Source organism: Cottoperca gobio, chromosome 19 (genome assembly GCF_900634415.1).
Source record: "Cottoperca gobio chromosome 19, fCotGob3.1, whole genome shotgun sequence".
Classification (NCBI taxonomy): domain Eukaryota; kingdom Metazoa; phylum Chordata; class Actinopteri; order Perciformes; family Bovichtidae; genus Cottoperca; species Cottoperca gobio.
This window is the reverse complement of record NC_041373.1, coordinates 17801311-17828522: the sequence shown is the minus strand read 5'-3', so window position 1 is coordinate 17828522 and position 27212 is coordinate 17801311. Positions and strand designations below refer to the sequence as shown.

General features: G+C 45.1%; 1 protein-coding gene across 1 annotated transcript in view; it reads left to right on the top strand.

The window, feature by feature from the left end:
- Positions 1 to 3746: 3746 nt before the first annotated feature.
- Positions 3747 to 27212, top strand: part of fam20cb (FAM20C golgi associated secretory pathway kinase b) — a 46453-nt gene continuing 22987 nt past the window's right edge. Inside the window, exons 1-3 of the mRNA XM_029456677.1 lie at positions 3747 to 5014; positions 5472 to 5647; positions 8813 to 8891. Coding sequence (XP_029312537.1) covers positions 4503 to 5014; positions 5472 to 5647; positions 8813 to 8891 — 767 coding nt within the window. The 5' untranslated portion in view covers positions 3747 to 4502. The remainder of the gene's footprint in view (positions 5015 to 5471; positions 5648 to 8812; positions 8892 to 27212) is intronic.

Here is a 27212-nt window from a genome sequence, read left to right as displayed (position 1 = left end):
TCAAATGTGCCGTATCAGATGCAGTGAGTGCGGCGCTGCTCGGGGATGGAAATTAGTCTTGTTCCCCACTCAGCCCTGGTCACGCCAAGGGCAAATTCAGACAAATGAATTTACTCAGACAATACATATGGAACGCTGGCGATACAGAGGGATGTATGAATGGCAGGAACAGGGGAGGTCCATGTCTCAGTACGCCCACGTTCTTCTCTTACAGCACTAGACAACTGTCAGCATTTATTTATCCACGCAGGTTCAGGGTGACTTTCACATTTCATTTTAACGTCATGTACATTTTAGAAGCCTTTTTACAATCCTCCCAAAGCTGCAACAACTGCTGCAGGTTGTTATTAGAATACATTTGCATGAAACAAACACATCTTCTTGTGGTTGTTTCCCATTAATGGGATACTTCGCCTCCGAAACGATCATTTGTATATCAATCACTCTCCCCGTGTTACCTGGAATCCGTGAAGGAAACTTTGTTTTTCTCGCATGCCTCCACAAAAAACTATTTAAAATGACAATGAAGCAAACATCAGTATTGATGAGTATGAGCAGCATGAGGACTGTTTAAGAGGAAGTGTATTCAATAGTAAGGTTTAAAATGCATGTGGAAGTGGAAACGGGTGTTGTGATATAGTTTTGCTATCAAGAAAACCCTTTTTTATAGTATAGTGCATACTATAAAACAGTTTGCCATTCATTTTTCACACTAACTAAAGGTACCTTATGATATACAACAATATCAGCCAACAAAATGGAAACGTCATTTTTCATTTTGACTCGAATCACCTCTTGCCTGAATGTATTTGGCAGACTTTGTACAGTAGCAAAGATCACCCTTCACCATGATATGTGCAGATAGGAACACAGATAGTGCTGTCTGGCTTACCCCCCCCCCCCCTGTGCTATCTCACGGAGAGACACTGTGAAGTGTAGAGGACATAAATCTTGTGTATTTACGACCTGTGCTGTAGTCAGCTATCTGTTTGGATGCCCTGCCCTCCTCTTCTTGATCTTGTCTGCGACATCGAGGTGCTTTTAATACTGTCGTCACTATCAAAGCACGGTGTTACTCAATCAGCCTGTTATGTAACAGATTAGGGCTTGGTCATAGAAAATGTAAATGTTGCGCACAAAAGGTGAAATATTAAACCGGAAATCCCAGATCCTTTTGTCTGCAGATGTGTTGTTTTCTTGTCGTGATCGCTGGCATTTCTGCCCAGTAATAGAGCGAGATTATTCATTTGGAGTTGCAAATTGTCATCTCACAAGAGCCCACTTCTATTAGCAGAACTGAAGCGCTAATGCCATTTGACAGCATATCAAATGAGAGTAAAACAAAAAACCCCATCAATACACATTCATCTGTGCTTGTTTCACCTCGGGCTCTGACATCAGGACAGGCAACAAGGATCACTTTGTCTTCCACGCTCGCACTATCACTGACATCCAACTCCAGAGGAGGCGATCTGATGGACCTTTCGCTTTGTTGGGAATCCGTCACTGTTAAAGGGCCCTGAAATGTCAGCGGTCAGTAAACCTTCTATAACACATTAGGGGAATACCTCTTCTCAGCAGGAATACAACAATGTTTTCTCTATGTTTTAAACACAATGTGGTGGAGTCGTAAGTCGAGTGACACCTGACGCTTTTTCCTGCGGTAAACCGATCACCTCCCGCTCACTCCCTCCCCCCCCCCCCCCCACACACACACATTTAGAGCTCAAGATTATAGCAAAGACCTCGATGCTGCTGTTTTAATTTTGCCTCTATATCAGCTTCATTAACATTCACAAACTAATGTTTTGTTCCACTGGGGTACCCCCCACAGAGCCTACAAAGAATCCGACTTTTGATTAAACAAAAAAGGAGAAATAGTGGAAGGAAAGACACGAAAAGGAGATAATATAATAGGAAGGACTAGTCTGAAATATAAGCCGACGGGAGATAATCTATCTATTGGATAGTAGAAAATGACTTGACAATCATCTGGGGCCTATCGGAGGCGAAGGAAGAGAGGAAAGAGAGAAATAGAAGGAGCGAGTAGAGAGAGAGTAGAGACGAAAGATCTCTAGAGAGGAGAGAGCTCTCTCTCCCTCTGAGTCTCTCTCTCTTCGAAGAGAGAGAGAAGGGGGCAGGAGAGAGGAGAGGAGAGAGGGGAGAGAGAGAGAAGAGAGAGAGAGAGGGAGAGAGAGAGCGAGAGAGAGGGAAGGAAGGAGAGAGAGTAGATAGAGAGAGAGAGGGAGAGAGATCGAGAGAGAGCGAGAAAGACGAAGAGAGCGGAGAGAGAGCAGAGTGGAGGAGAGAGAGAAAGAGGAGGAAGGGAGAGAGAGAGGGAAAGAGAGAAAAAAGAGTGCTATTTGAAGAAGAGAGAGGGGAGAGAGAGTAGAATAGGGGATAAAGATAGTAGATAGAGAAGATAGATTAATATCTAGAGAAAAGAGAGGGAAAGAGGTTAGACACGAGGAGATATACGAGAAAGAGAAACAAAAGAGAACGAGAGATACTAGATAGATGAGATCTGAGTATAATGTGAGTAGAGAGATGAAAGAGAGAAAGGAAGAAGAGAGAGGAGAGAGATATATCGGATCTAGATGCTCAGAGATGCTCTCTCCTTCCTATCTCGTTTACCCCTCTCTATCTCATCTCTACTCTCTCTCACCCCTCTCTAGAATATCGAGATATATCTCGCTTCTCTCTATTCTCACTCTCTCTCTCTCTTCTCTCCTCTCTCCTCTCTATCTCTCTATCGCTCTCGCTCTCTCTCTCTCTCTGTCTTGTCTCTCTCTCCCCTCTCTCTCTCCCTCCCTCTCCTCCTCTCTCTCTTCTCGCTTCTCTCTTCTCTCTCTCTTCGCTTTCCTCTCTTTTCTCTCTCTCTCTCTCTCTCTCTCTCTCTCTCTCTCTCTCTCTCTCTCTCTCTCTTCTGGGCTCTTTTTAATTATAAACTAATCTAGGGAGGTAATCACAGACAGCATGATCACTTACTCATGCATATATATGCCATACTATGAAATGCAGTTCTCTCTCTCTCTGCACTATTTACAGCCACCAGGAAGCATGGATGCAGCCATAATGCTGTGCCAATTAGCCGTAAAAAACAAACAAAAAAGTGCACTGACTGGATATTGGAGAGCTGCATTTTGCTTTGTGGCAAGTTATGTGCTTCATGTGGTCGGTAGGTTAGAGGTCAGAGTGGCACAAAAGCGTGGAGTCAGTTTATTTCTCCTCTTTTTAGAAAGCAGAGCGCTGAAAGGTGCTTTGTGGTTTTCATTTCATGCGGCCTTTAAACATTATTGAAGATGCGATTGATGCTGAGTGGCAGCAGTGCAGGATGGAACTGGATCCTCAGACTGATGAGCGCTCTAATAGGCCTGTCTAATGTATCATCGATGGATTGACTGCCGTCTCGAAGGAGACATATCAGAGGGATTCCAGGAGATGAATTTCAGAAAGCAAAAAACACTTTGTCGCTGCGCATATAAGCCTGGCTGAATATTGGCCAGTGGAAAGACGCCCTCTTCTTGCGCAGCCGGGATGTGCAGGGAGGATTTATTCCAAGAGGAATACAGACAAGCAGTTATATGCTTCACATGCGTCTCTCTCTCTCTCTCTCTCTCTCTCTCTCTCTCTCTCTCTCTCTCTCTCTCTCTCTCTCTCTCAGCCAATCTGCGCACAGTGACGCTGTGCAAAAGGCTGGATCTAGTCTTGGCTTCATCATCATATTTAACACACCCACCCAGATTCACACATGCTACAAGAGGTGCATTCTCCTATCCCGCTTTAACTCCTAGAGGTTGCCTGGCCCTGCGGGAGAATCTCTATCCTGGTACCTGTGCCGTTTACTCCGTATTGTCTCGCCCCGGGGTGATTAGTCGGGACTCGATGTGACAGAAATTACGCATCCTGGATCGCCGAGGTGGATGAGAGCACACACTACTTTTTCGGGGAGTTTCCCGAAGAGTATTTAAAAATGTGAAGAGCTTGCACTTCCCGTACATTTTTCCCCTCAACTGATCCACGGCTGCTCTTCCCCGCACAGGATCGAGGTTGGATGGTGAGACCGATGCGCGCCCTCGAACCTCTCGGACACGGATCATTCCCCCGCGTGTCACTGGTGCTTTTGGAGTTAGTTACTCTTTATCCCTTCTGAAATATTTGGTGGTCGTCAGGAGAGCGGCGGTGTGAAGAGGATGTGGCTTGTGCACATCGACCGTTGGTCTGAACCGACTCAACGTGTTTTACCTGGACGCTTGCGGATGATTTTGCGCTTCTGAAATCTCCTGCGCGCATTAAAGCAGGACTCTGATGTTGAAAATACAAAGGCTGAACACTGAATCCTTTACTTAAGACGGCAAGTGAAGATGTCTCCTACGTGTTTAATGTATATGTCATTAGATTGGCGTCCAGTCTAATAAACATCATCAGCGATTGTAGTCAGTTTGTTCATCTGCGTGCTCATCATTTGCAGTAAATACTCACATCTGCTCAAAAGGGAGACCATGAAGATGATCCTCCTGCGCAAATTCCGAGTTTTGATCCTCATGGTGTTCCTGATTGCATGCTCGATGCACATAATGATAGACTTGTTACCAAAGCTGGAGAGGCACGGCAACACCGGCTGCTCGTGCTCCAACACGCCGAGCGAGGAGCCTCAGAGCTGGGGGAAGCAGGGCTGGCCTAACAAGCACACGCTGCGGATCCTCCAGGACTTCAGCAACGAGCCCAGCTCCAATGTTTCCTCCCACTCCCTGGAAAGGATCCCGGTCACAGGCGACAAAACGCAGGCTCTCAGGAGGCTCGAGCATCTCGGGCAACGTGCTGACCGGAAGAGACAGTTCATCCAGGACGCCGGAATGACCAAAAACATGTCGGTGAAGGGGTCAAGGTTGTCGGCTCTGTACGACCATCCGTTATATAAAATATCCCCGCCACCTCTGACAGAGGAGGAGACGCTGTTTAACGTCAACACGGACATCAGATTTGACCCCAAAGCTGCAGAGGACCAGGCATGGTAAAGCGTTTACAGTCCGTTTACAAAGCCATCGGCTCTAATGCAAAGAAAAAGAAGCTTTAAATAAACACTTTTTAATTTGATCACACGTGTGAAGGCTTATGTTTAGTTCTGTGCGATCACGTTATTGTAATTCTGCATCTGTTGCACAACACCTGTCACTGTTTACATTAGTGCCCCCCCCCCCCCCCCCCCCCCCCCCCCCCCCCCAGTTAGTCGTTTTGGTATTTTTAGTCTCTTCTTATGCTTTTGTTATGACTTACTTCCATGAAACTTTATGAGCACTATATTTAAAGTGCTGCCTTTGTATGACTCAGTTTTACATATCTGCCAATTAAATCAATTATTTGACATAATCGTAAGAGTGTTAGTCGACTAAGAGTTTCTTTAGTCGAGTTTACATCAAAACCTCACAGTCCTCTTTCTCCTTTACCCCCTCTTTCCTCTCCTCCCCCAGGAATACTGAAGGCACCATGGAAGAGTTCAGCCCAACGGGGGAGCTGACGTCTGATTCCTACCCCAACTGGCTCCGCTTCCACATTGGGATTAATCGATACGAGCTGTACTCCAGGCACAACCCGGTCATCGACGCTCTCCTGAAGGACCTGGTCATCCAGAGGATCACCAGCGTCGGTGAGTCATAAAAAAACAAGGAGAGGCGATGACTGGATGGCAACAGCAGCCAGCAGCAGGAGGGCTTCAGTGCACAGATGGAGGGTCAAAATTACACTTTGCTCTGAAGACACCAAGCTGAGGCTGCAGAGAAGAGTTTGCACTTCTTCTACGCTGATACAAGTCTTCATGAAATACATTTTTGGCTCGTGTGGATCAAATTGGTGCTCATAGGAAACTAGCTGGAGGTTAGATAGTGTACGCCTATAATATAGCCTTTAATAACTAAAAAGCTCCGAGCGAGTTCAGTGTCTTGACCAAGTTTTTCCTAAAATAACACACACACAAATACTGAGGGCGTAATTCCCAGGTGTTGTCACGATGCATTATGATATCGACACGATATCATCTGCCCATTTAACACAATCCCTTATTTTTATATCAACGTAATAAAAAGCAACTAAAATATGATTTTAAATTGTATTTCCGGGCATTTAAATAAATAAATTAATCTATTATTTTTATCAAAAAGAAGAAATAGATCTCCTGTTTTTATTTTAAAGATGATAATATGTATCGATGTTTTCATTTTGCATTAATATCTTGGATAGTTGATGGACAGTTGCACTCCTACCAAACACCTGTAGCGAGACAATAGTGAACATTTCATCCTAACGATGTAACATACTGATAATGGACGTTATTGGGTTTGTGCATGGTGAGAACTTATGTCTGACATGACATAAGTTCTCACAAGGTTTCCATCACAGAGTTGTAGCTGAACAACAGTTTGGATCGGGAAGAAAATGTTCCGCCTTATTGTATAATCATATTACCTGGAGAGGAGAAAGTGCCGACTGGTCTATTAGTTTTCATTAAGGGAAAACAAATGTTTCCCACCCAATTGAAGGGGAGTGTGTGCCTGTAATGTAACGGGGTCTACGGTTAAGATCATGCTCTACAGGCACTGAACACATGGACACACACACACACACACACACACACACAGTATGCATGAAGATGGAAGTCAGCTGCAGGCTATTGTACGATAATCTGAATGTGAATCTGATCTGCCTGCTCGCTCCTCCTGCCTTACAAGGTTGAGGGAATAATAAAACAGCACAATCTCCTCTCATGTATCCCCACAACGCGTCACAGCAGAATATATCAGAACACCCGGTCCCCATGCAAATCACACAGCTGTGCATCAAGGTCTGATTTAAATCAAACGCTGTGGCTTTTTTCCCTTTGACTGACAAGTGAGCGGTGAATCCTGCTTTCTGCACAAAGCCGCAAAGCCTGCGCTGCAAGTGCAAGCAGATACCTGACGGAGGCGATGATCCACACTGGGGCAGTTGTATTCTTTCCCTTTTTTTTTTTGCTTCAGTCCAGCTCCCACATTCCAAGAGTGCTTCTAGACTCAAGGTCGCCCACCATGTGAGAAGTGATTGCAGATTTCAGGTTCATCTGCCAAATGACAAAACTTTTACTGGTTCAGCAACATGTTAAACACTTATCTGGGAGTAGGATTAGCTGTTTATAAAAGTAGCATCCCTGCCAGGTCACTAAAGGAACTTTTGTTTTCCTGTTTCTGTTATTTTCACTTGCTTTCTGTCTCTTGGGCTGGGTGGATAGAGGAAGCAGTTCTCAGCGTCTCTAGCCAGCTAAATACATGGTGGCTCAGTAATTATAGAGCCTTAACACAGGCCTGAGGCAGAATACCAATAGAAGCCAAAAGCAGTCGGTTATTATCTAAACTCAAGGAGAGGAGTGCTCCGACGTATTATACGCTCTAAGCTGTTTTGAGCGCCGTTTATCAACGAGGACATGACGTGCAAAAGCAGCAGATATGATAAAGTAAGTCTGCAACTTCGATGAGACAAAGGTAAACATGAAGTCTCCACAAACACGGGTTGCTTACTGTGGGTGGAAGTTGAAATGAAATGTTATTTTCATGGTTCCTGTATGCAGTTCCGATCTATTACAGTTCGATTTGCCTTTATTTATTTAGACAGGGAACGTTCCTCACACAGAAGCAGGTGAGGCGAGGCGGATATTGATCTCTTCTCTTGTAATTTCTCTCTCTTGTAAAAAAAATTGCTTGTCTTAATGATTCCCATATGTAAAAAATAAATGAGGGCATTGATTGAAAAGGCTGCTCTTTTGGCAAGAGGCCACCAAAAAACACTGCTTCTGATCGATCAGCTAAAAAAGAAAACGGCTCCTGCTCTGCAGTTTTTCAGTCCTCAATAGTCCTGGCCCCGGCGCTGAGTCCAGTCCCACGAGGGCCTTTAGACTGCATTATCTTGTACAGAAAGGGAGACAACATGAAGGATAGACGGATGAATACAAACACAAAGAGACAGAGAGAGAGAGAGATGGACCCTCCGGAGAATACACAGAGAGAGTAAACAGCGGAGGAACAGTGAGCGTCGGACGAGCACTGGCTGTCCTTCACCCCCTCACGCTCCCTTCCCATCAAACAAACACTGTGACATCAGCACTGGGTCTTTTCATAACACACACACACACACACACACACACACACACACACACACACACACACACACACACACACACACAACAGTGTGCTTCACCAACATGACAGAGGACATTCACTTGTCTCAGCTGGTCAAATACAAAGAAAGTTATTATAAACTACTATGATTATATAAACATGTTTTTATTTGGGACTGCTGGTTGGACAAAACAAACCATTTCAAAATATCTTACAAGATTCTGGGAATTTATGCCGCTCAATTTTCACTATTTTCTGATATTGTATTTATTTCTTCTCCGTGCAGCTCTGCTCTGGAGGGGAACAAAGTTAATAACTACATTATAGATAAATGAATAAAGGCTAAGTTGAAGACTGAAGGCAATGATTTACTTTATTGAGTTATTCATTATGATGTCTGCAGCCTACTTAATTAGCTTACCTAAAAACGATAGTTTGGCTAGCTTGATTTTTGAAGGTTAGCGAGGCTAACTAGCTAACACCACTAGCTAACATCTAGCTTTCTTTGTGTATTTAAAACAACATTTCTCGTGGGTGCATTTGTTTCAAAGCACAAACTGTAATCTCATTACTACAGCTCATCTTTTTATCATACTGTACGTACCAAATATTCATAGTTAATGGATAATGTTTAGTTAATGGCAGTGTTGTCTGTTTCACTTCCACAGCAATGAAGTCTGGAGGCACTCAGCTGAAGCTCATCATGACCTTCCAGAACTACGGCCAGGCTCTCTTTAAACCCATGAAGTAAGTGTTGTATGTGTTGTTGCTCTGGTTAAACTGCCCTCTTATCTCTCCACTAATGTTGGGTCCAGTCTCTCTAAGAAAAAGTAATCTCTTTCGTATCGTGTTCAAGCTTGTGTGCCATTTCAGCATAAAACATCAACTATGCATTTATTTATTTTTTACCTCCAATGACTTCCTCTTCGCATCCCACCACCTACTCATTCTCCTCACAACATCAATCTCATTTCCTCATTCTACTCTCTGGCGATATCAAATTGCTTTAATTTCAGCACAACCTTGATATTCGACTGAAGGCCGACATCATTCTGCTGCGTCAGAGCCAAAAGTTGAGGAAGCATTTCACCTCACAGGGCTTTCCGGTGACACGGCACATCCTTTAGTGGCCATGTTGGAGGCCCTCAGCCCCTCTTGCAATGCTGGTTGTGTCGTTTTATGACTAAATGTCACCGGCTCATTGTCACCACATGATTTGCATGCTTCTTTGCATTGCATTGCATGTTTCTTTTAGCCATATGCTATGCTAGCGTTGTGGCTCTGTGGATATTGGTTGCTCGGTCAGTCCACCGACTATTAAATGAAGGGCTGGACGAGGTTGTAAAACATTGCAATATATTTTTTCTTGGGATATATATTTCGAAACAAAATAATACAGGATGTTTTTGGTCAACATCATCCTTTCTGTAGCCCAAATATTTCCATATAACTGACGGTGCGTTGCCTTTTGCAACTTAATCTTCCTTCTCAGTGTTCTTCTGCTCTTCCTCGCTCATTTTCAGGTTGTGGTCGACAACTTGCTTTGGTCGTTTGATGAATTGATCAAGAATGATTGTGATTGGTGGTTCACTTTGTATGCATGTCACTGACTAGCAACAAACTCTAAAATGATGTTATACGGGACAAACTTCTCTTGTAGACCAAACTCTTCTTCTCTAGCTGCAAAGTCGTTGTGATTCCCTGCTCTTGCATGAAGAGTTAAATGTCTCAACATCTATAGGTTGCATGGCCGTGACATTTGGTACGCAAATTCATTTCCCCCTTCACAATGAATTCATAACCAAGTATCTTCAAGCCTTAACTGTGATTAGTGTTAATTAGCAGATTTTAACACACTAAGTTAAGATGATGAACATGGAAAACATCGTCTTAGCATTGTCATTGGGAACATGTTAGCATTTAGCTCAAGTGCAGCCTCACAGAGCTGCTAGCATGACTGCAGACTCTTAAGTCTCATACCTACCTATACCTGAATAATATAGAAAACACCAGTTTGTGTAATGCAGCCCGATGTGTTGGACCCTTTCACACCTGAGTTTAAGGTATATGTTAAGGTATGTACTGTTGGCTTAGTGCCCGGCCGTGGCTACAGGCAGCAGGCTCTCAGGTATCACTCTTGCTAACCCAGGGGCTCCATATCTTGCCATTATTTTTTCCGTTTCTGGTTCTCTGCAATGATGCCAGATGTAATTGGTGTGAGCTTCATGATCCAACACCTCTGTTCCTTGCCTCAGCCTATTCTAGTTGTGATATGAGAACTACAGTTTATCATTAATGTCTCACATAAAGAGGTGAAGAGGAGCGAAAGCAACACTTTCTTTTCCTTTTGTACCGAAGCTTACTTTGGCACACCCTGTAATGCACCTTGGCTTAACTTGTAGAACAGATAAGTCTACCTAATGGTAAAACGGCCGCACTGGTAGATACTATGTAATATTTGATTAATTCACATTTCCTTTATCCACACTGTCATATTTAGATGATAACACATCCCAGGGGAAGTGCTCTTTGCTCCTAATCCTTCCTCGATTGGTGGATTTAAATGTCACCCGTCCTTTGTTATGGTGATTGTAATTTAATTGTGGGTTAATGGTTTTCTACACAAGACTGTTGTTTGGCCCCTGCATGTCAGCATGGAGAGCCGGGTTAAGCCTGTGGATGATAGGTAGTGAGGTTTCTCCGTGGGAGGAAAAGCTATTCAGAGACTGTTGTAATTACTCCTTCAATCTTACCACACAAAGTCAGGCCAGACGCAACAAGCCTGAAATCATCCTGACAGGTCGGAAATAGGAGAGATGAGATGAGAATGAGCTGAGAGGAGGGAAGAGATGGGAGAGGTGTGGAGCGCGAGAGAGGAGGGAGGAGAGGTAAGGTTGCGAATGCTAGAGAAGATGGTAAGGGAGAGAGACAGACAGGGAGACTAGGACAGAGAATGTTGTCAATACACGCACACAGTCAAAATCTGCAGATTATCTCGGTGCACTGCCTCGAATTTGAACCCAGATGGAAATGTGAAATGACATTTTCCGAGTAAGCATGGGGTTGGATGTAAATCTGTTGCTTGACAGTTGTGGTTGTCAGAGCTGCCTTGATGTTTCATAATCCTGAAAAAACCAAGCAAGAGTGTTTCATTCCCTCCTGCTTGAATGCACTTGACTTTAACAAAATAGGGCAACCCATGCTGGCTGTGCTCATTTGGACTGCAATCAAGGTCTTGACAGTTTCACAGTGTCACTACTGCTACATATGTGATTGCAGAGATCACACACACACACAATTCCACTTAACACCCAACATCATCTACTAGTTCCTAAATCTACTGATGTGTTTCCACATGGTGCATCAAAGAGGCAGAGGCTGGGAGATCAAAGACTTCTCCGGCTGTGCTCTTCTGCTCGGCACCTCTCAACTCTAATGCAAATGTGTGCCAGGCAATCAGGCAGCGAAAGCAGGCAGGCATGCACGCATGCGGTGTCTGGGTAACGATCGACCCTCAAACCATCCATATCTGTGGAAACCTGCGCTCTCGCTGCTCTGCTCTCTGTTTTTCGCCCCCTCTGTTTCTTTCTTACTCTTAGTATTCTCCATGATTCTTCCCCGCTGTCTCTGAAACTCCGTTTGTTTGTTTTTCTCTCTCCAACGTTCTTTAATGAACAGCACAGATGAAGAAATCCATTAACACGGTTGCCATATTGATCCTTTTTTTATTTTTTCCTCAAAGAGAGAGAGAGAGATCATATACTATGTTCAGTGGCTGTGTTGTAGTGCCAGGGTTCCTCTGTATGTTTAAGTCAAAACACACCTTAGCATGATCTCACAGTTTATGTGACAGAGATGAGTCATTAAAACACCGCTGTGATGCAACTTAGATGAATCAGCGCACTGAACTGCCGTCTGCGGTCCTGTGTTCCAGACACTCTTAGCTCATCCTATCCATCTCAAGGTTTGTTTTGCAATGTTTGTTAAGACCACAGGTCTTGTGAAATCCCAGAGGCTTTAAGAGATGGTGCTGAAAGTCCCACCTGATGCACAGCCCTGTGGTGCTTAAGTAGAAAACATCATGGCTGTGCTGCAACTGCATTGTAACCTGAATGAAGCTGTGTTTGATGACTAAGCTCAATTATCGTCTTCGTCATCCTCTGCATCCTGTTATGCCTGTGGCCGGGACTGAAATAACCCTTAATTTGTGGAACTTGTGTACAGAAGTAGTTTGACAAAAGCAAATAAATGTGGTTCTAAGTCCTGTATTATTAACACCACACGGTATGATAGGGAACTTATAATCATAAATACATATTTCACATGTTGAATGTCCCATCCAATGAGTCAGTGAACCAATAGCTCCAAAGCTACTGGAAGTAAAGATGCCGTTTGCTATTTACAATACGCATGTATTTAAATGACAGTGTCATCTGCATACATATAGATATTACCTGGGCAGATGTGTGGGAAGTCATTAATCTTATTCAAATAAAAAAGAGTCTAAAGAGACACTATGTGCACTATGCTGCTCCAGAGGCTTACTTGATGCTACGTTGCCAAAAGTGTCACCAATTACGACCTTTCTGACCAGCAGCTAAGAGAACAAAATGACAACAGCTTGAGATTCTGTAGTGCTGTGGAAAAGAAACTGTGGCACAGTCCTTCGGGAGGACCGCACCAGCAACAAAACATTTTGTACCCTTAAAGGCTTACCTTCAAGTTCAAATACTAGTAATCCACCTAATGGGGCTTTTGCTGTCAGATGTGTCCATGTACCTTTTAGTGCAATGAAAAGGTATGCATGTAATACCTTAAGGGCCATCAGGAGCCTTTGTTACAAGCGCCTCTGCGTACCGAAATAGACCTGTGCCGTACGGTGTGTTTGAGCCCTAGCTGTAGCGTCGTTCTTTACAGTACTTTGAACCTGAGTATCTGGGTAGTTCTTTTATATTTTGATCTTCTTTGTTGTGTCTCTCCATCTTTCTTTCTGTCTTTCCGTCATTATAACTTTGTGCTGTTGGGAACCGGGGAAACATGATTGTGATATTTACAGTGAAAATTGTTACTCATTAGATGATGAGCGCAGATGATCGACAAAGGAAGGCGGGGGAAAGACCGATGATTGATATAATGACGGTCTTCCGTTCCTTCTCGCTTCCAATTAATTGTATCTCTTGTCATTCAGCCGACTGTTGGCTCAGTCACATGCAAATCAATCCGAGTATTCCTAGAAGAGATTTCTGCTCTATCCGCTGCTCCTCCCCGCTGAGCGATCTATATCTGTGCTGAGTCGGGTCCGTGAGTAATTTTTGATTGACGTGTCGGAGAGACAAGAGACGGGAGCCACATAATGTCACCTCTTTTGTGTCAATAACATATTGACAGCAGCACAAATAACAGCCTGGAGGAAATGTCTGTGTAAAATGTGAAATATAAGTGGGAAGTTGGCTGGGTAGAAGACTTGATGTTGTATCATCAAGCCGCATCAACCGTGGGAGGTGAAAGAATAAGATTGAGGGAGCTTTGTCTGAAGATGGGGAGGGCCTGCCTCAACAAAAACCCTTATTATCCTCGCTTAAAGCCGCCCAGATTTGTCCTCGAACAAGACAAAGACTGAGAGACCGATAAACCGCAGGACAATCCAGCGATTGTTCCTGTGTGTCGCCAAACAAAACGATGTCAAACAAGCTGACCCCTCTGTGGACCAACCTCCGTTTCTTTGCCCCTCACTTTTTGTATACATTTTGGGTGTTTGTTTGTCGGCGTGTGTGCACGTCTGCTTGTTTGCTGCGGGATATTGTATTCACAAGGTCTCCTGTGCCTACGCTTTGACTTTGAGTCGGGAAATGAAGGGATGAACCGCCTCAGGACAAGTCATTCAGAGCACGGATGATGAGTGCAGCTCTGTTCGGAAAAAAAAAAGAGGAAATTCACAGCGGCACAGTGGCGGCGGCGCCGGCGCTGGGGAGAAGGGGGGTTGAGAGTACCACGTTAACCCCCAATCTGCTCGCCCACATATCTGCAAAGCTGCACTGAACAATGACGTGACGCATTTGAACACAAGAATAATTAGATAAATACGGCACATGTAGTAATTAAAACCCTGTACTGTACACGCTCGTGGCATACACGTGTATCAAAGCCACTGTGAATGCATTTTGCATCAATTACATGCTTTCAATTCAAGTAAAGGTTATATCTGATATAAGCTGTTCTCTTATACACAAACATCACCATTATGCCTGTATGCACAATATAAACAAAGTATCTCCCAGCTCATGTGAGTCTGCCTGGACTGTAAATGCAATACGGTGCTGCACATCCTAAACAGAGCACTTGGGGGTCATGAATAATAGCAGAATGTTATAATCGCTCCGGCTGACCTCAGGAAGTGTCGCTGTTCGATTCATTCCTGCCGCAGAAAACAGTTGACTAATTAATCTGAAATTACAGCCACTGTGAGATGTGTTATTTAGCAGCACTTAAGGCTTTGCACTGCTCTCTGCTCAATATTTTGACACTTTCCTCCCGTGTTATAATTGTTCTACCGGGGTATTATTTGTGCTGAAGGGGAAAAAGAATGTGTTCAAGTGCTCGCACAAGCATATGGAGTACACACACACACACACACACACACACACACACACACACACACACACACGCAGAGCCCAGCCATCACATGTGCTTTCGGAGTGCAGTATGATCAAATGGAGCCCCGAGGCTCAGCTATCTGACCCCCTTTACTGTCTTCCCTGCAGAGACTGTAACACTGCAGGCCACCAGGATCATGTAGAGTACAGGCGCACTGTGTTTCCCCCCCCCCCACCCCCCCCCGAGTGCCTGAGATGGAGGGAACTGGGATAAAACAAAAATGGTAAAAATCTACCCTGATGCTACAGGAGCCGTAGATATGCAATGCTAATTAGCTTCACTGACACTGGATAACAGGCCTAATGCAACTGTATTCATCCCTGAACAGTCGTTAAAAAGAGCCGAGTCGGTGCGCGAGCAGAGCCGGAGGATGCTTAAACAACTTCCACGTCAGAGAAAAACAGGACATTAATGCAAACTGTGTTATTCTGTATCCTCAACAGGAAACAAACGGAGCCAGTGTTCCAGTGCACACTGGTCCGATAACGGCCTCCGTGGAAAGCCTTGTATCGCTCGTAAAGAATGTTTTTTACAGGACAAAAACAACGTCCTGTGTTAAATGAATTTGATGTTTTGATGTTAAAGTGGTCGAGGAGCTATTTACCAAGCAGCTGTGAAACACCCTGTAATTAAAAGCCAACTGGCCCACGGATGATAATCTCTTAACACGCGGCTGAAGGTTCACGCTAATGGACAACATCAGCGCGGACCTATTTCCTGCCGAACTACAGAAAAACAAGTTATGATCACGCAATAACAGAAGCTTATGCAAATAATCTACAGTCTGCTAGGGACGGGGGGGGGGGGACTGGTAATCTGTTAATGTACTGTTGGCGTTCTGCCATCTACAGTAATCATGTGGTAGATATGAGTAAATAATGTGCTCTAACACACACTGCCGCTTTGAATCAGTGTAGCTAAGTTCGACATCCTTTCTAATATTTATATTTTACAAACATCAGCATCCAGCGTCTTCTCACAACTTCTGTGTGTGTGTGTGTGTGTGTGTGTGTGTGTTTCAGCCTCACTCTTCATACTGTAGTTGTAGGAAACAGAGTCATATTTCTTCGTCTCGTGTTGGTCATGTGCACATGAGCACCACTTGGCAGAGATACTGTTGTGGAGAATTCCACGCAGCTCTCGCTCAGGCCTTCCAGGAGCAGAAATGTCTTTATGATATTATCAGTCAACTGCCCCCTTCAGGTAAATGTTATCGGCTCTAATGCTGTGCTGAAGCAAACGATAACACAGAGTTGCAGCCAGCAGAAATGACAAGCCAGCATCCAATCTGCATATCAAAGCCTCGGCTAACTTCCTCTGCCATCTGTGTGTGCGCGCGCGTTCGTGCACGTTTGTTAGTCTGTGTGTGTGTTAAAATGTGTGCCAGACACACATTTTAAATGCCGTGCTGCCATTTCTCCGCAGTCTCAGGGGCAAGTTGTTCCTGGCTCGCCCGCGATCACGGTTCATCCCTGATAAACTCATTGTTTCTTAGAAATAATCAGAAAAAGAAGCTTAATTACTCGCCCGTAAACATCTCAGAGAACCTGATCCGACTGTGTGTTTCTGTGGGAACGCAGGCCTCGATACCATCTGTCATCTTGTCTCTTCTGCTTTGAAGGATCTGTCACTCAAAGGCGGGCTTAACTTTCTGTCTGGACACAGTGCACCTCAACAGTTGATGCGACAATCGCGGCAGACACTGATTTATCTGCCGCTGCCGTTCTTATTGAGCACCAGATGCTGAAAGCAGAGGCACAGAGCGTGTTTCATGACTGGAAAATGAGCCTTTTATGTTCAATGTAAAGTCAATGAACAAAGACAGAGTAGGAAAGTGTCATGTGACCTTTATTTAGCATCGCATACTTGAGTTAAGTGGAAACACCGGCTTTTGTTTTAGGTCAGGTTACAATCTGAATATTCATGAGCCTAAAAATGAACCTCGTTATTGTTCTTGACGCCTTTAATGGTCTTTTTTTTGGGGTCGATCTGTGTTATCTTGTTGTTTCTAGTCTGCATGATTACAATCAAGCCAGTCACAAGTCGCTCGTTCACTGGACAGAGTTTTGGAAAGCTCTCATCTCACGAGGTTGGAGATGTTGGCAGCAGCGTGAATCTAAATAAATCATACTCGAGTCCTTTTAACTTCAGCCAAGAATCATGAACTCATTGACTTTTCTGTGCTTTAATGAGAGCATGTGAAGGAATGCACAACCCGTCCTGACTGCAGTCCTCTTAGCATTCAAACCTTGTTGTGTAGTTTGTTTCCTCGTCGGCCTACAAACACTTTCTCTTCTGCTCTTGGAAGAACTTTTCACCTGTCTTGCTTTGGTTATTTGAGCCTGAAATGTTCCGGCCAGATAAACTCGTAAACGCTGCCAGAGTTGGATGAAACTGCTCTAAATGTGTTCGGGGTGAAAGTGCCCTTCATTAATTATGGAGGAAGAATGTGCTTTGATTTAAAGAGAGAATGGGGAAAACATACCTTCACTTTCCCTGATCTGAGAGCAGCGAAGGCCCGAAGACACAGCCGAGCTCTGCGGTTCATATAAAACACACAGCATGTGTTATCCTGCCACGGGGCAAGACAGCTCTAGTTTTAAAGAAGTATCCAGCGTCTTATCGTGTGGCGGAGCTTCAGTCTGGTGTGCAGAGCTTCTTATGTGATCTTCCTCCTCACTGTCTGTCTTCACCTTCACTGGCCATTAAAGCGCCTCGTCTCTTCGCACCGTCCTGGCGGCAGAAACTGATCCCTTTCATAAGCTGTAGTTAGTGTCAGGGGAAATACCTCGGGGGATCATTAGACTGTAATGAAGCAGGAGGTAAAAGACCATGTTTGCCCGTCGCTCTCCAACATTCCTGATTGTCAGGTTTAATTATAGCACTTTAGGTCTTCGGGGCGTTTTTTTTTACTGCGTTTATCTCATTTCTTCTGCTCACCCTCCACGTCTCCCCTTCACAAGATGGACACTTGGTCTAATTAGGCTTTCTCCCCCCCCCCCACCTCCGAAGAATTGCCCTCTAATGGGGGGCGTACAGGAACGTGGCATTAAGAGGGCATGTTGTGATACGTAATTAGCAAACAGCGGAGCGGCGACTAAGGTTACGGTGGGAAAGCGCTCTGGCCGTGCTATATATGCAGATGAAACAACATGTGTTCCACACGGCTGCAAACTGTACGAGCTTGATGAAAGCAGAAAGCTTTTACAATTCAATATCTGCATATCACCGCACGAGCGTCACCGCCGACGTCCTCTTCAGAGAAACAGAAAGAAGTTGGTGGAGTCAAAACAAAGTGATGCAACCGACCTCAGATGGGAAGATTAACAAGTCGTCCATAACGTCCAAGTCTCAACACGAATCTGCTGCCTCGCGTGAAGCAGGATACGGTGGCACGTACCGCACCAGTGTCTGGTGGTCGTCGAGATAAGCATCATTTAAAAGTGCTGACAGCGTGGGATTTGTTTCACTTGGGATGTGACACAATCATATACTCACACTGCTTCTTTTGGTTCTTTTAATCGTATATAACAAGTCCGTTCTATTACAGTCTTTAGGCGCTTAATTGGCACGAGTGCAAATCTAAATCAGACTAAATGATAATAATAATAAAACTTTATTTGTATAGCACCTTTCATACAAGAATTGCAGCTTCACAGCAAAAACATAAACATTTGTACACAATTAGGCAGAATAAGAGCATTTACAGTATTCACAGTGTTGATGTACATGAGTGTGAGTTATAATGTTTCGGACGAAACACCTGCGAACATCACAGAACAAAGCAGTGGCATAGTGGCATAGAGTTAGCAGCATTAAGGATTGTGCAACATATCACCATTAAAGCGTTTAAAAGCAGTTTTAATGGATGTCTCTGTTCAACATCACCTTACTGTCAACATCTGACGAGGCTAGCATGTTAGCACACTCACACATCCAGCACACAAGGAGCAACATTAGCATTCTTACATGCAAATTGCGATAACCTTTGTGCCTAAAATAGCACTTTGGAAACGTTAAAGCGAGGATAACTAGCTAGCCTATGACAGCCATCAGCATGAGCAGCACCTGAAGCTAACAGGAACGGCCTTAAACCTACAATAACTGTATTTGTGTGTGTCAAACATGTCAAACAGCTGCCAAATTACACATTTAGAAGATATGGAGCAACGTGTTTTAGTTCCTACCAACTCCTGAGGGGAAAAGTCTCGTTATCAACTGAAAACAGACATTTCTTCACTGAAAGACGCTAAAACTGCATTTTCAGGTGATAGTTCTCTGTGGGACTGTCACTCCCAGCCACTCCTTACACACTGTTAAACTACTGTTCAGGAAAAATAAAAGCTTGTGCAGCATTATTGTGATATTGGCATATTAAAGTTTTTTTTCTTAAACCCATTTCGATGAGAATGTCAGTTTCAGCTAAAAAGAAAGCGACAGTGGGATTATTTGAATGTTGGGAATGTTTTTTGCCCTACACCATCTCCCCATCCAAAAAGATTATTAATGTCAGTGGGGTGTGGATAAAGAAAGGATAAAGAAAAGACCATATGGTCCGCCTCACCAAAGGATTATGATTTGTTGTTGTTCGCAAAAAAAAAAAGAGAGCGAGAGGGAGGAAAAGTGACTTCAGCATTGTTAGGCACAGCGAGGAGAAAGCAGCTTGGCAAAATGGCACGGATTAGTGTGCTGCGAGAGCTTTCCTACCAACTGTGATGCTTTGCTGTGTGTTCAGTTAACTCAATGCAGTGTGTATGTGTGTGTGGGGGGGGGGGGGGCACATCCATGGTGTTTGTCCAGCGCTTATTCAAATATGAGCTTTGGAGTCTCCGTTCTTGTTCAAGCACATGCTAACTTCAGAGGGGGGCGTGGCCGTCTCATCATTCAAAGTAATGATCTGAAGAAAACCACAACCACAGCGTCTGGAGCAGAGCCGGGCTTTCACCTTTAATTCCACATGTCCTCCCCTAATTCATTGTTCACGAACAACTCAAGCAGGCAGACCACTTAGACCTGCAGCGTGCACTATCCCAAACACTCCCCCCCCCCTCCCCTCTATATAAGAGTACAACTCATCATTTATTAGTCGGTCTGAAGGGGCTTTCGCACCCGTCACGGCGTGTAAGAGACATTAAAAGCAGTTTGTTTGAGCTCTCAGTCACTCCTTTATTTTACCGTGCAGTAATGGAAGAGCTGCAAGTTAAGTGCATCAGACTTAAGAAATATTAATTATGCAAATTGACATCAAACTGCTTTTTTGGCCATGTTTTTTTTATTACCCAAATTAAATGTGCATGCACCTGTCACGGTGTGCGCACGCCATTGGTGGCTGTTTCTAGCTGCGACTAAAGGACGAAGCAGTTTGTGTCTCTACGGCTGGTTGGCTGCATTGTTCTCCCTCTTCTGTGTCTTCAACGTAGGTCACAGGAACTTTCTGTTCTCGCTACATGGGGCGAGAAATATAGAGATATACAAATGATCATTTATGGGGTGAAGTATTCCTTCAAAAGCAGACGTGAAACGTGAAGTAACTCTTTAATATCTACGGCGTGGTAAAGATGTCAGCATGATCACACTATGCCACCGGCTCCTTTAATCAGCACCTTCTACGTGGCTCCCGCCGGTCCTTGAAATCCTTGAAAGTTTGTGAATTTGAAGGAAGAAGGCCTTGGAAGTTCTTCTAAAATAGACATAAATAGACATGGGTCCTTGAAAGTGCTTGAATTTATATAGTAGATATGTTTTTGTCTCGCCGTGTTCGAGTGAAGCTGCTTTCACATGATCAGCTGTGAAACCCCTTTTTGCCACCGAGTTCAAATTATTTCAACTTTGACCTCGATGTCCGCTGACCTTTCAGAGCGCGACCAATGAGAGAACAGCTGCAGGGGTAACCATAGAGACAAAACTAACTAGCTGCCTACCGCCCTCACGGTGAGCGCCGAGACCATTTCCCATCATGTGAAGGCAGCTGAAGCGAGAGAGTGTTCCATCACACAGCACACACTTGTTCACACATCCATCTTTTTAATTGTTGTCTGTGAGCTTCTGCTATCGTAACACTACGTGATCTGTGGCTCCATCTACGGCGTCTTGGCTCCTTGAATTTGAAGGATTTGGGTCCTGGAAAGTCCTACTTTTCGCCGTTTTATTTCCTCATCCACCTCTCTAACCCTCCCAAGGCCATGTCCTGTCTCTGTCCCCGTCAATCCTTTACACCATCACTCCTTGTTCCTCCTGCCACACCTCTTAATCTCTGGTCTTGGGAGAATAGAAAGCGAGAGGAGAGCTCTGCTTCGCCCTCTCATTCTCTCCTGATATGATATGAGTGATTCAGCTGGGAGACACAGGCTCACTTCACGCCGTCCCTTCAGTCCTCTCCTGTGAGTTTCTTGCCTTTTCTATACTCTCCCTCCCTGGAAAATCTGAATCTGACGTTTAGCGTTCCTCCCCTTGCAGAGCGTGTTTCCCCTGCTCATAAAGCCTCCCAGACAGTCCTTATAAATGCTTAACAAGGTCAGTTTTGTATTGTGTTTTCCAGCAGCGTCCATCCGTTGGGCTTCCTCTTCTTGTTTGTGAGGTTGTAACGCTGCTGCAGTAAAAGAAGAGGTCCCTCTGAGGTTGGAGCAGTAAGATGTGGCCTTTCCCTTCGTTTATGGCTCTTATGAAACAGAAGTGACTCATACTGAGATCTGATCGAGTTTGTTGCTTGTATACTTTGTGGTTTAATCTCCTGGATACCTTCCTCGTTCCGTCTGATTTGTACTCTCAGTGTTTTGCTTTCTCCCTCTCCCCCTCTTATGGTTTATTTCCATCTCTATCCATCTCCATCTCTCTGTTTTTCTCCAGTTGGGAGCCTCCCCTCCCTCCCTCCCTCCCTCCCTCCCTCCCTCCACACCCTCGCCATACTCCTGTAGTTTCCCTATGTGTATTTATAGTGTATTTATAGGCGCTGAGCTCTGTTTTCTATCTGTTTATCAACAGCCACCATGTACCCCACCCACCAATTTACCAGACTTGGATTCCAGGACACCACAGACCCTTACTGCAGTCACTCACAGCTCACCAGTCCTCCGTGCCGCTGCTCCGCCTCTCCTATTCGCTGCCTTTTTACTAAAGCAAACCCAAATCCCTCGATTTATGTCCCACTGAATCATGGTTTTTATTATTTCGGCCTTTTTACCATCTCTCTCTCTCTCCGCTAACCCACGTGTTGGTGTTTCTCTCTGGGCGCTGAGGCTCTGAAGCCCTCGCTGCCCCTCAGTGCTTCTCCAGAAAAAGCTCCTCTCTTCTTGTCAAGTGTGTATTACTTTAGCTACGAGGCGTGAACTGTGATCCGCGGAGATTTGTGTGTCATAAATCAGACATGCCGGTCGCCTACCGGAGCACGTTGCCAGATCACATCAGTGCACATTTCTACACAATCTGTGTGTTTCTGCTTTTGTGAGTGAAAAGTGGAGACACACAGAAGCCCTCGAGTTAGATCCCGTTGCTGTGGCACGTCACCGCCTTCTTCGCCAAACTGTATAATTAAGACTAATTGTCTCAGCAATAAATTTCAATCCAGACATGAAAGGAATTGAAAGGGTTACATTACTAATTACTCACATAGTTTGCAGCCCGTGTTCAAAGACATGTGTTTCATGCCAGAGACTGGCGCAGTGGTGGATGATGGGTAATTTTAACCCAGGGTTGATTAAAGTAAAACTCACGGGTTGAGACACAGTTAAATGAAATTGTGTACAGCAGCCAGCCATATGATTAAAACGACAAAAAGCACCTTGGTGGTGTTATTTAGAGATGTAGAGAGAGAGACAACGTGGGAGGCAGACAGGATGAAGCGCTGCCTGCCACAGTGAGCCACTTCAACTGGATTTAATGGGACGTTACTAACGGATGGTTTATCTTCTCGTGTCTAATTCAGCGCCACTCTGTCCTCATTGTCAGACGTTCTGAATGAGGCGAGGCACTGCAGGTGAATACGACAGTTACAGACGGGTTAAACATAGTCACGTTCTTGTGGATGTTTCGCTTCGCTTCGATAACAAAACAAGAGTTGCACAATGCAGAGGTACTTTGCATATGATGTAAAGATGCAGCTGGTGTTAACCAAACGTTTCAGAGGGATCGGCGTCTGCGGACATGAACGTTTGGTATCAATCTTCTCGTCCAAGACTTTCTTAATACTCCAGAACAGAAAAAGATGAATGAAGTTCACTCCATCTGAGTGACACGCGTCAACAGAAAGTGTATTCATGCTGCAGCCTTACAGTGCAGACCTTTCTGTATCTTGTGTGTCAGCCAGGCTCTCAAAGGGGCTTCTGAATGAAACATTACTGCCTCTTAACAAATCACTGCTCTTACCAACCCCAACATCTTTGTTTCTTCTCTGTCTTTTCAAGTCCAAAGCTACAGAAAATGAGGAAAATCCATTAGCTGGGTGGTTTAAGCCGTCGTGCCCCCCCCCAACACTGTACTTCAGTGGAGTGGAAGCGGCGTCCTGCCCTGTGGGCCCGCACGACAAGGGCAGAGGAAATGGCCAGGCATTAATGGCAGCTTTGATTACTCTCCTGTCACTAATGCGGCCGACATGAAAGACGAGAAGAGGAGAGGGATGACTTCAGACCCAATCACAGGCAATCTGACGGCATCTTCATGTAGCCGACACACACACACACACACACACACACACACACACACACACACACACACACACACACACACACACACACATCCGTATATCTGGGTAATGGTTAGTTACTAGGGAGGTTACAGGATCTTTCGCTCTCATCTCTTCCTCCACCCTCTGAAGTCAGAAGGGTTTACCGTGCTGGCCTGAAGCTGCACGTGGCTGTAGACACACTGGGTGTGGCAGCTATGTCATGCAACCTGTGTTAAGAGTCTGGGTATGTTTCATTTTGAGAGAGATCGTCCACTCTGCAGCTGTGTTCATATGGAAAAGAGAAGATTTGTCTGTTTTTGTAGGAGAGAAGTTGGTGCTTTGCAATGGGATCTGTATGAAATATGAGTATTGTTGCTCACTTGGCTGATGGGCACCAATAATGCAGTGAAGACACTCTTGGTTCTTTAAGACTAGCTAATTATAAACCTTAGTTTATCCTATGGCAGTCACCTGGACCTCTATTGTCATGTAAAGCTGCACAATTACTTGATTAGTCGTCTAAAATATCTTAATAACAGTCATTTTAGGTAAAGAGAAAAAGCATTTTTCGGATTAGTGTTTCTTCTTTGCTTCAATTTGTGTAATTGAGTTGATCAACTGGACCTCTGGTGCTGTTGGCTCTGCTCACAGAGGTTCATCTCAGCCAATGAGATTATCTCTGCCTCCAAGAGAAGCTCTGGCTCCTTCACATGTTTGGATAACCAGATTTCCAATTCACCATATGCATGTCCCCAAGGGCATTGGTGTGCCATATAAAACCTGATCATGTGCTCCAAGTGCAGACATGTCGTTATCCGCCCGGCTCACAATGGAAGTCTGAGCCCGTGTGTGTCAACCCGAGTGATATAAGAGCAGCCGGTGCTACCCCTGCACATGAAAAGATAGAGGTGCATATAAACTGCTGAGGTGCTTAAAACTGTCGTGTTAAAAGGAAATTACTACATTTAAATTCAAATGGCTTCACCCAATTCATGTTGGGGGGAAATGCGTAATAGAATTTCTTGAAATTGGGCTGGACTTCATATTTCTGTAGAAATATGCCCATCTTTTGGGTTTGCAAATTGTGCCAGAACACGCTGTCCTCTCTAATTGAGACGCTGTAATTTGCCTTATTTGCCCAGATTATTGATGCTGGCAGGTAATCTTCTCCGCACGCGGGATGGAGGGAAGCTCCGGAGCAGCGAGCTGTTTGTGGAATCAGCAAGATGTCCGAACCCGCTGTGAACAGAATCTTTACTGTGGGATGTTTAAAACCGACAGCCGCGTGGCTTCATGTTGTACGTCTGTCAAGGAGGCACGAGCGTCCACTTGGGTTCGAGGATGAACGTGTTCAGTGAGGTCAAGGTCACTGTGACCTCACTGAACACGCTTTTGGCCTTGAATCCAGACAGGACGCTGGTGCACTATAAACTATTAAACCCCTCTGTGTCACGCCGCAGAGCCGGTTGACCCCCGTGTGAAGTTGATCGGCCGAGTCCAGCTGTTTCCAGGCAGCTCGGCCTCTCTCCTGGGGAAACACACAGACGCTCTGCACAACAGCATTAAGATGTGTGTGTGTGTGTGTGTGTGTAAGACAGCTGGTAGCATGTGTGCGAGTCTGTGTCCCATTTTAAATGTTCCACCTGCTCAACTCAGCATCAAATCTCACCGGAAATAGCATTTCCTGCAGTTTGCATGTCCCGCTCTCTTCTTCTTCTCTTGCCTGCTCCCCGGGTCACAGATGTGGAATGCGACTCACCTGGGGGCTCTTACTCTGTGCCTGGGAGTTCATTTAGTGTCAGCGACGGCCTTATTGACTGCACGCTGCACAATGACTGCAACATATGTCCGCGAGCCCGCCGCTCTCCCCCGGAGATGAATCTGCTCTCAACAGAAACATCGCTGCCATTCTCTCCTCATAATTCTATTAGTGCGTCCTATTCAGGATATGGTCTGATAAGTCGGCGGCACAATGAAGCGGCGAGATGGAGAGTTTCTTCTGGGGTTTGGACGGCGCTGGCCTGTATGATATTTCAGAGAGCCGTGGCTTTGTTCTCAGCACAGACACTGCTGCTGGTGCAGTAAGCTGCAGTGTATCAGCTCAGAGAGACGCTTGATGAGCTTAGCAAAGGCCCGTGTCTTTGCTACAAATGGCACGATATTACATCTTGTGTCACTAAAATGCACTCGCGTACACATAAACGAGCAAACCTAGAGACATGTATGTCGATGCAATAGCACATCTATACATCTGTGCGCTCTGTGACACACTTAATCACAGTGTCTCTGCAGCTTCAGGGAATATGTGCGAGTGGAAGTACGTGTGCTTTAATGTGTGCGACTCGCGCAGGAAGATTAATACTGCCCGTCTGCAGTGTGTGTCAGACGGAGAGCTATAATCTGGAATGAACGGTCTCTGGCGTGGATTTTCTGACTTGGTCATCGCTAATGCTGCTTAGATTTAGAAGTCAGCTCACCAACATGTATGTCAGGGAAGTGTGTGTGTGTGTGTGTGTGTGTGTGTGTGTATGATGCAATGTGATGATGGACGCAGCCCGTTAAGGAGCGGCTCCCCCGAGGCTTCAGCGGTTGTTGCGATGCTTCATGTGAACAGTAAGAGACAGAAACATGGATTGGAGGTTTGACGGATTGAAAGTCAGTGGAAAGAGAAAAGTCATGAAAACACAGCTTTATTAAAACATAATTGCGTTTCTTGTCGCAGGCACAGATTATAAAATAGAAAAGTGTGAGTGCAGAGCTCCACAGGTGTGTCTCCCTCTCTCTCATTTGTCCCTCCAGGCTCCCTTACAGTCAAGATGGACATAACAGAAACTGATATATTCGCATGTGTTGGGGTTAAAAAGTGCAACAGACGAAGTCAGGATTGTGTTTAGCCTCGCCGATAGCCAAAAATGCCTTTTGCTGCTGCAGCACTTGTGCATCACTTGCAGCAGGTTACGAGCAGACAGCAGTCAACGACGGCATAAAACAGTCCATAAAACTGTGAATCTCCGTACCCACGAGCGGTACAGTACTCAGACATGTTTGACACTGACGGATCGAGTAGTGTGCGAGATTAGCCGTAGACACATGCACTTCGAACGCATGATCTCCCAACGGCTTTACGCCTGGCGGAGGCTCATCTTCTTTAATCTAAAGAACATATTCTGCACTTCCTCTCTGCTTTCATGAGTGTTGCCGTTGTGTTGCCACTTATGTGTCTTCCTGCTCTCCTTCCTGCGTCGTGTCCGTCAGGATGTGAGCGCGGCGACAGCAGGCCTTCTTGGTAATACCTCCTAATAAATCCATTGCACGCTGCGAGAGCAAAAGGGCGGATGAGGAGATTGAGGGAAGGAGGAAGAGAAACTGCGGCGAGGAGGAGGAGGAGGGCGGGCATGAATAATGAAAATCGCCAGAACTCACGCTGTCCCATCAGGCCCCAGCGACACCCGGGCATCCTCCTGTGCTGTTTTGGTTACCGGCAGATGAAGGCTGCGCGTGCAGACGGAGAGGGAGATAGAAGCGGGAGAAGAATGGCCTGAGAAGTGAGCGGATGGATGTGGGCTACGTGCTTTGAGTGCTAAGGGCTGCAGCTGAGGAGGGCAGAGCAGCTGATAATTAGCAGTAATTGTTGTTCAGGGAGGGGGGGGAGGAAAAAGGCAATTGGTTTTGGTTTCATCTCAGGCGCTTCTCTGTTTTCTGTGCTGTGTTTGCTCGCACTGATTTATTTTCCATGTGCAAAAGCACCACAGAAA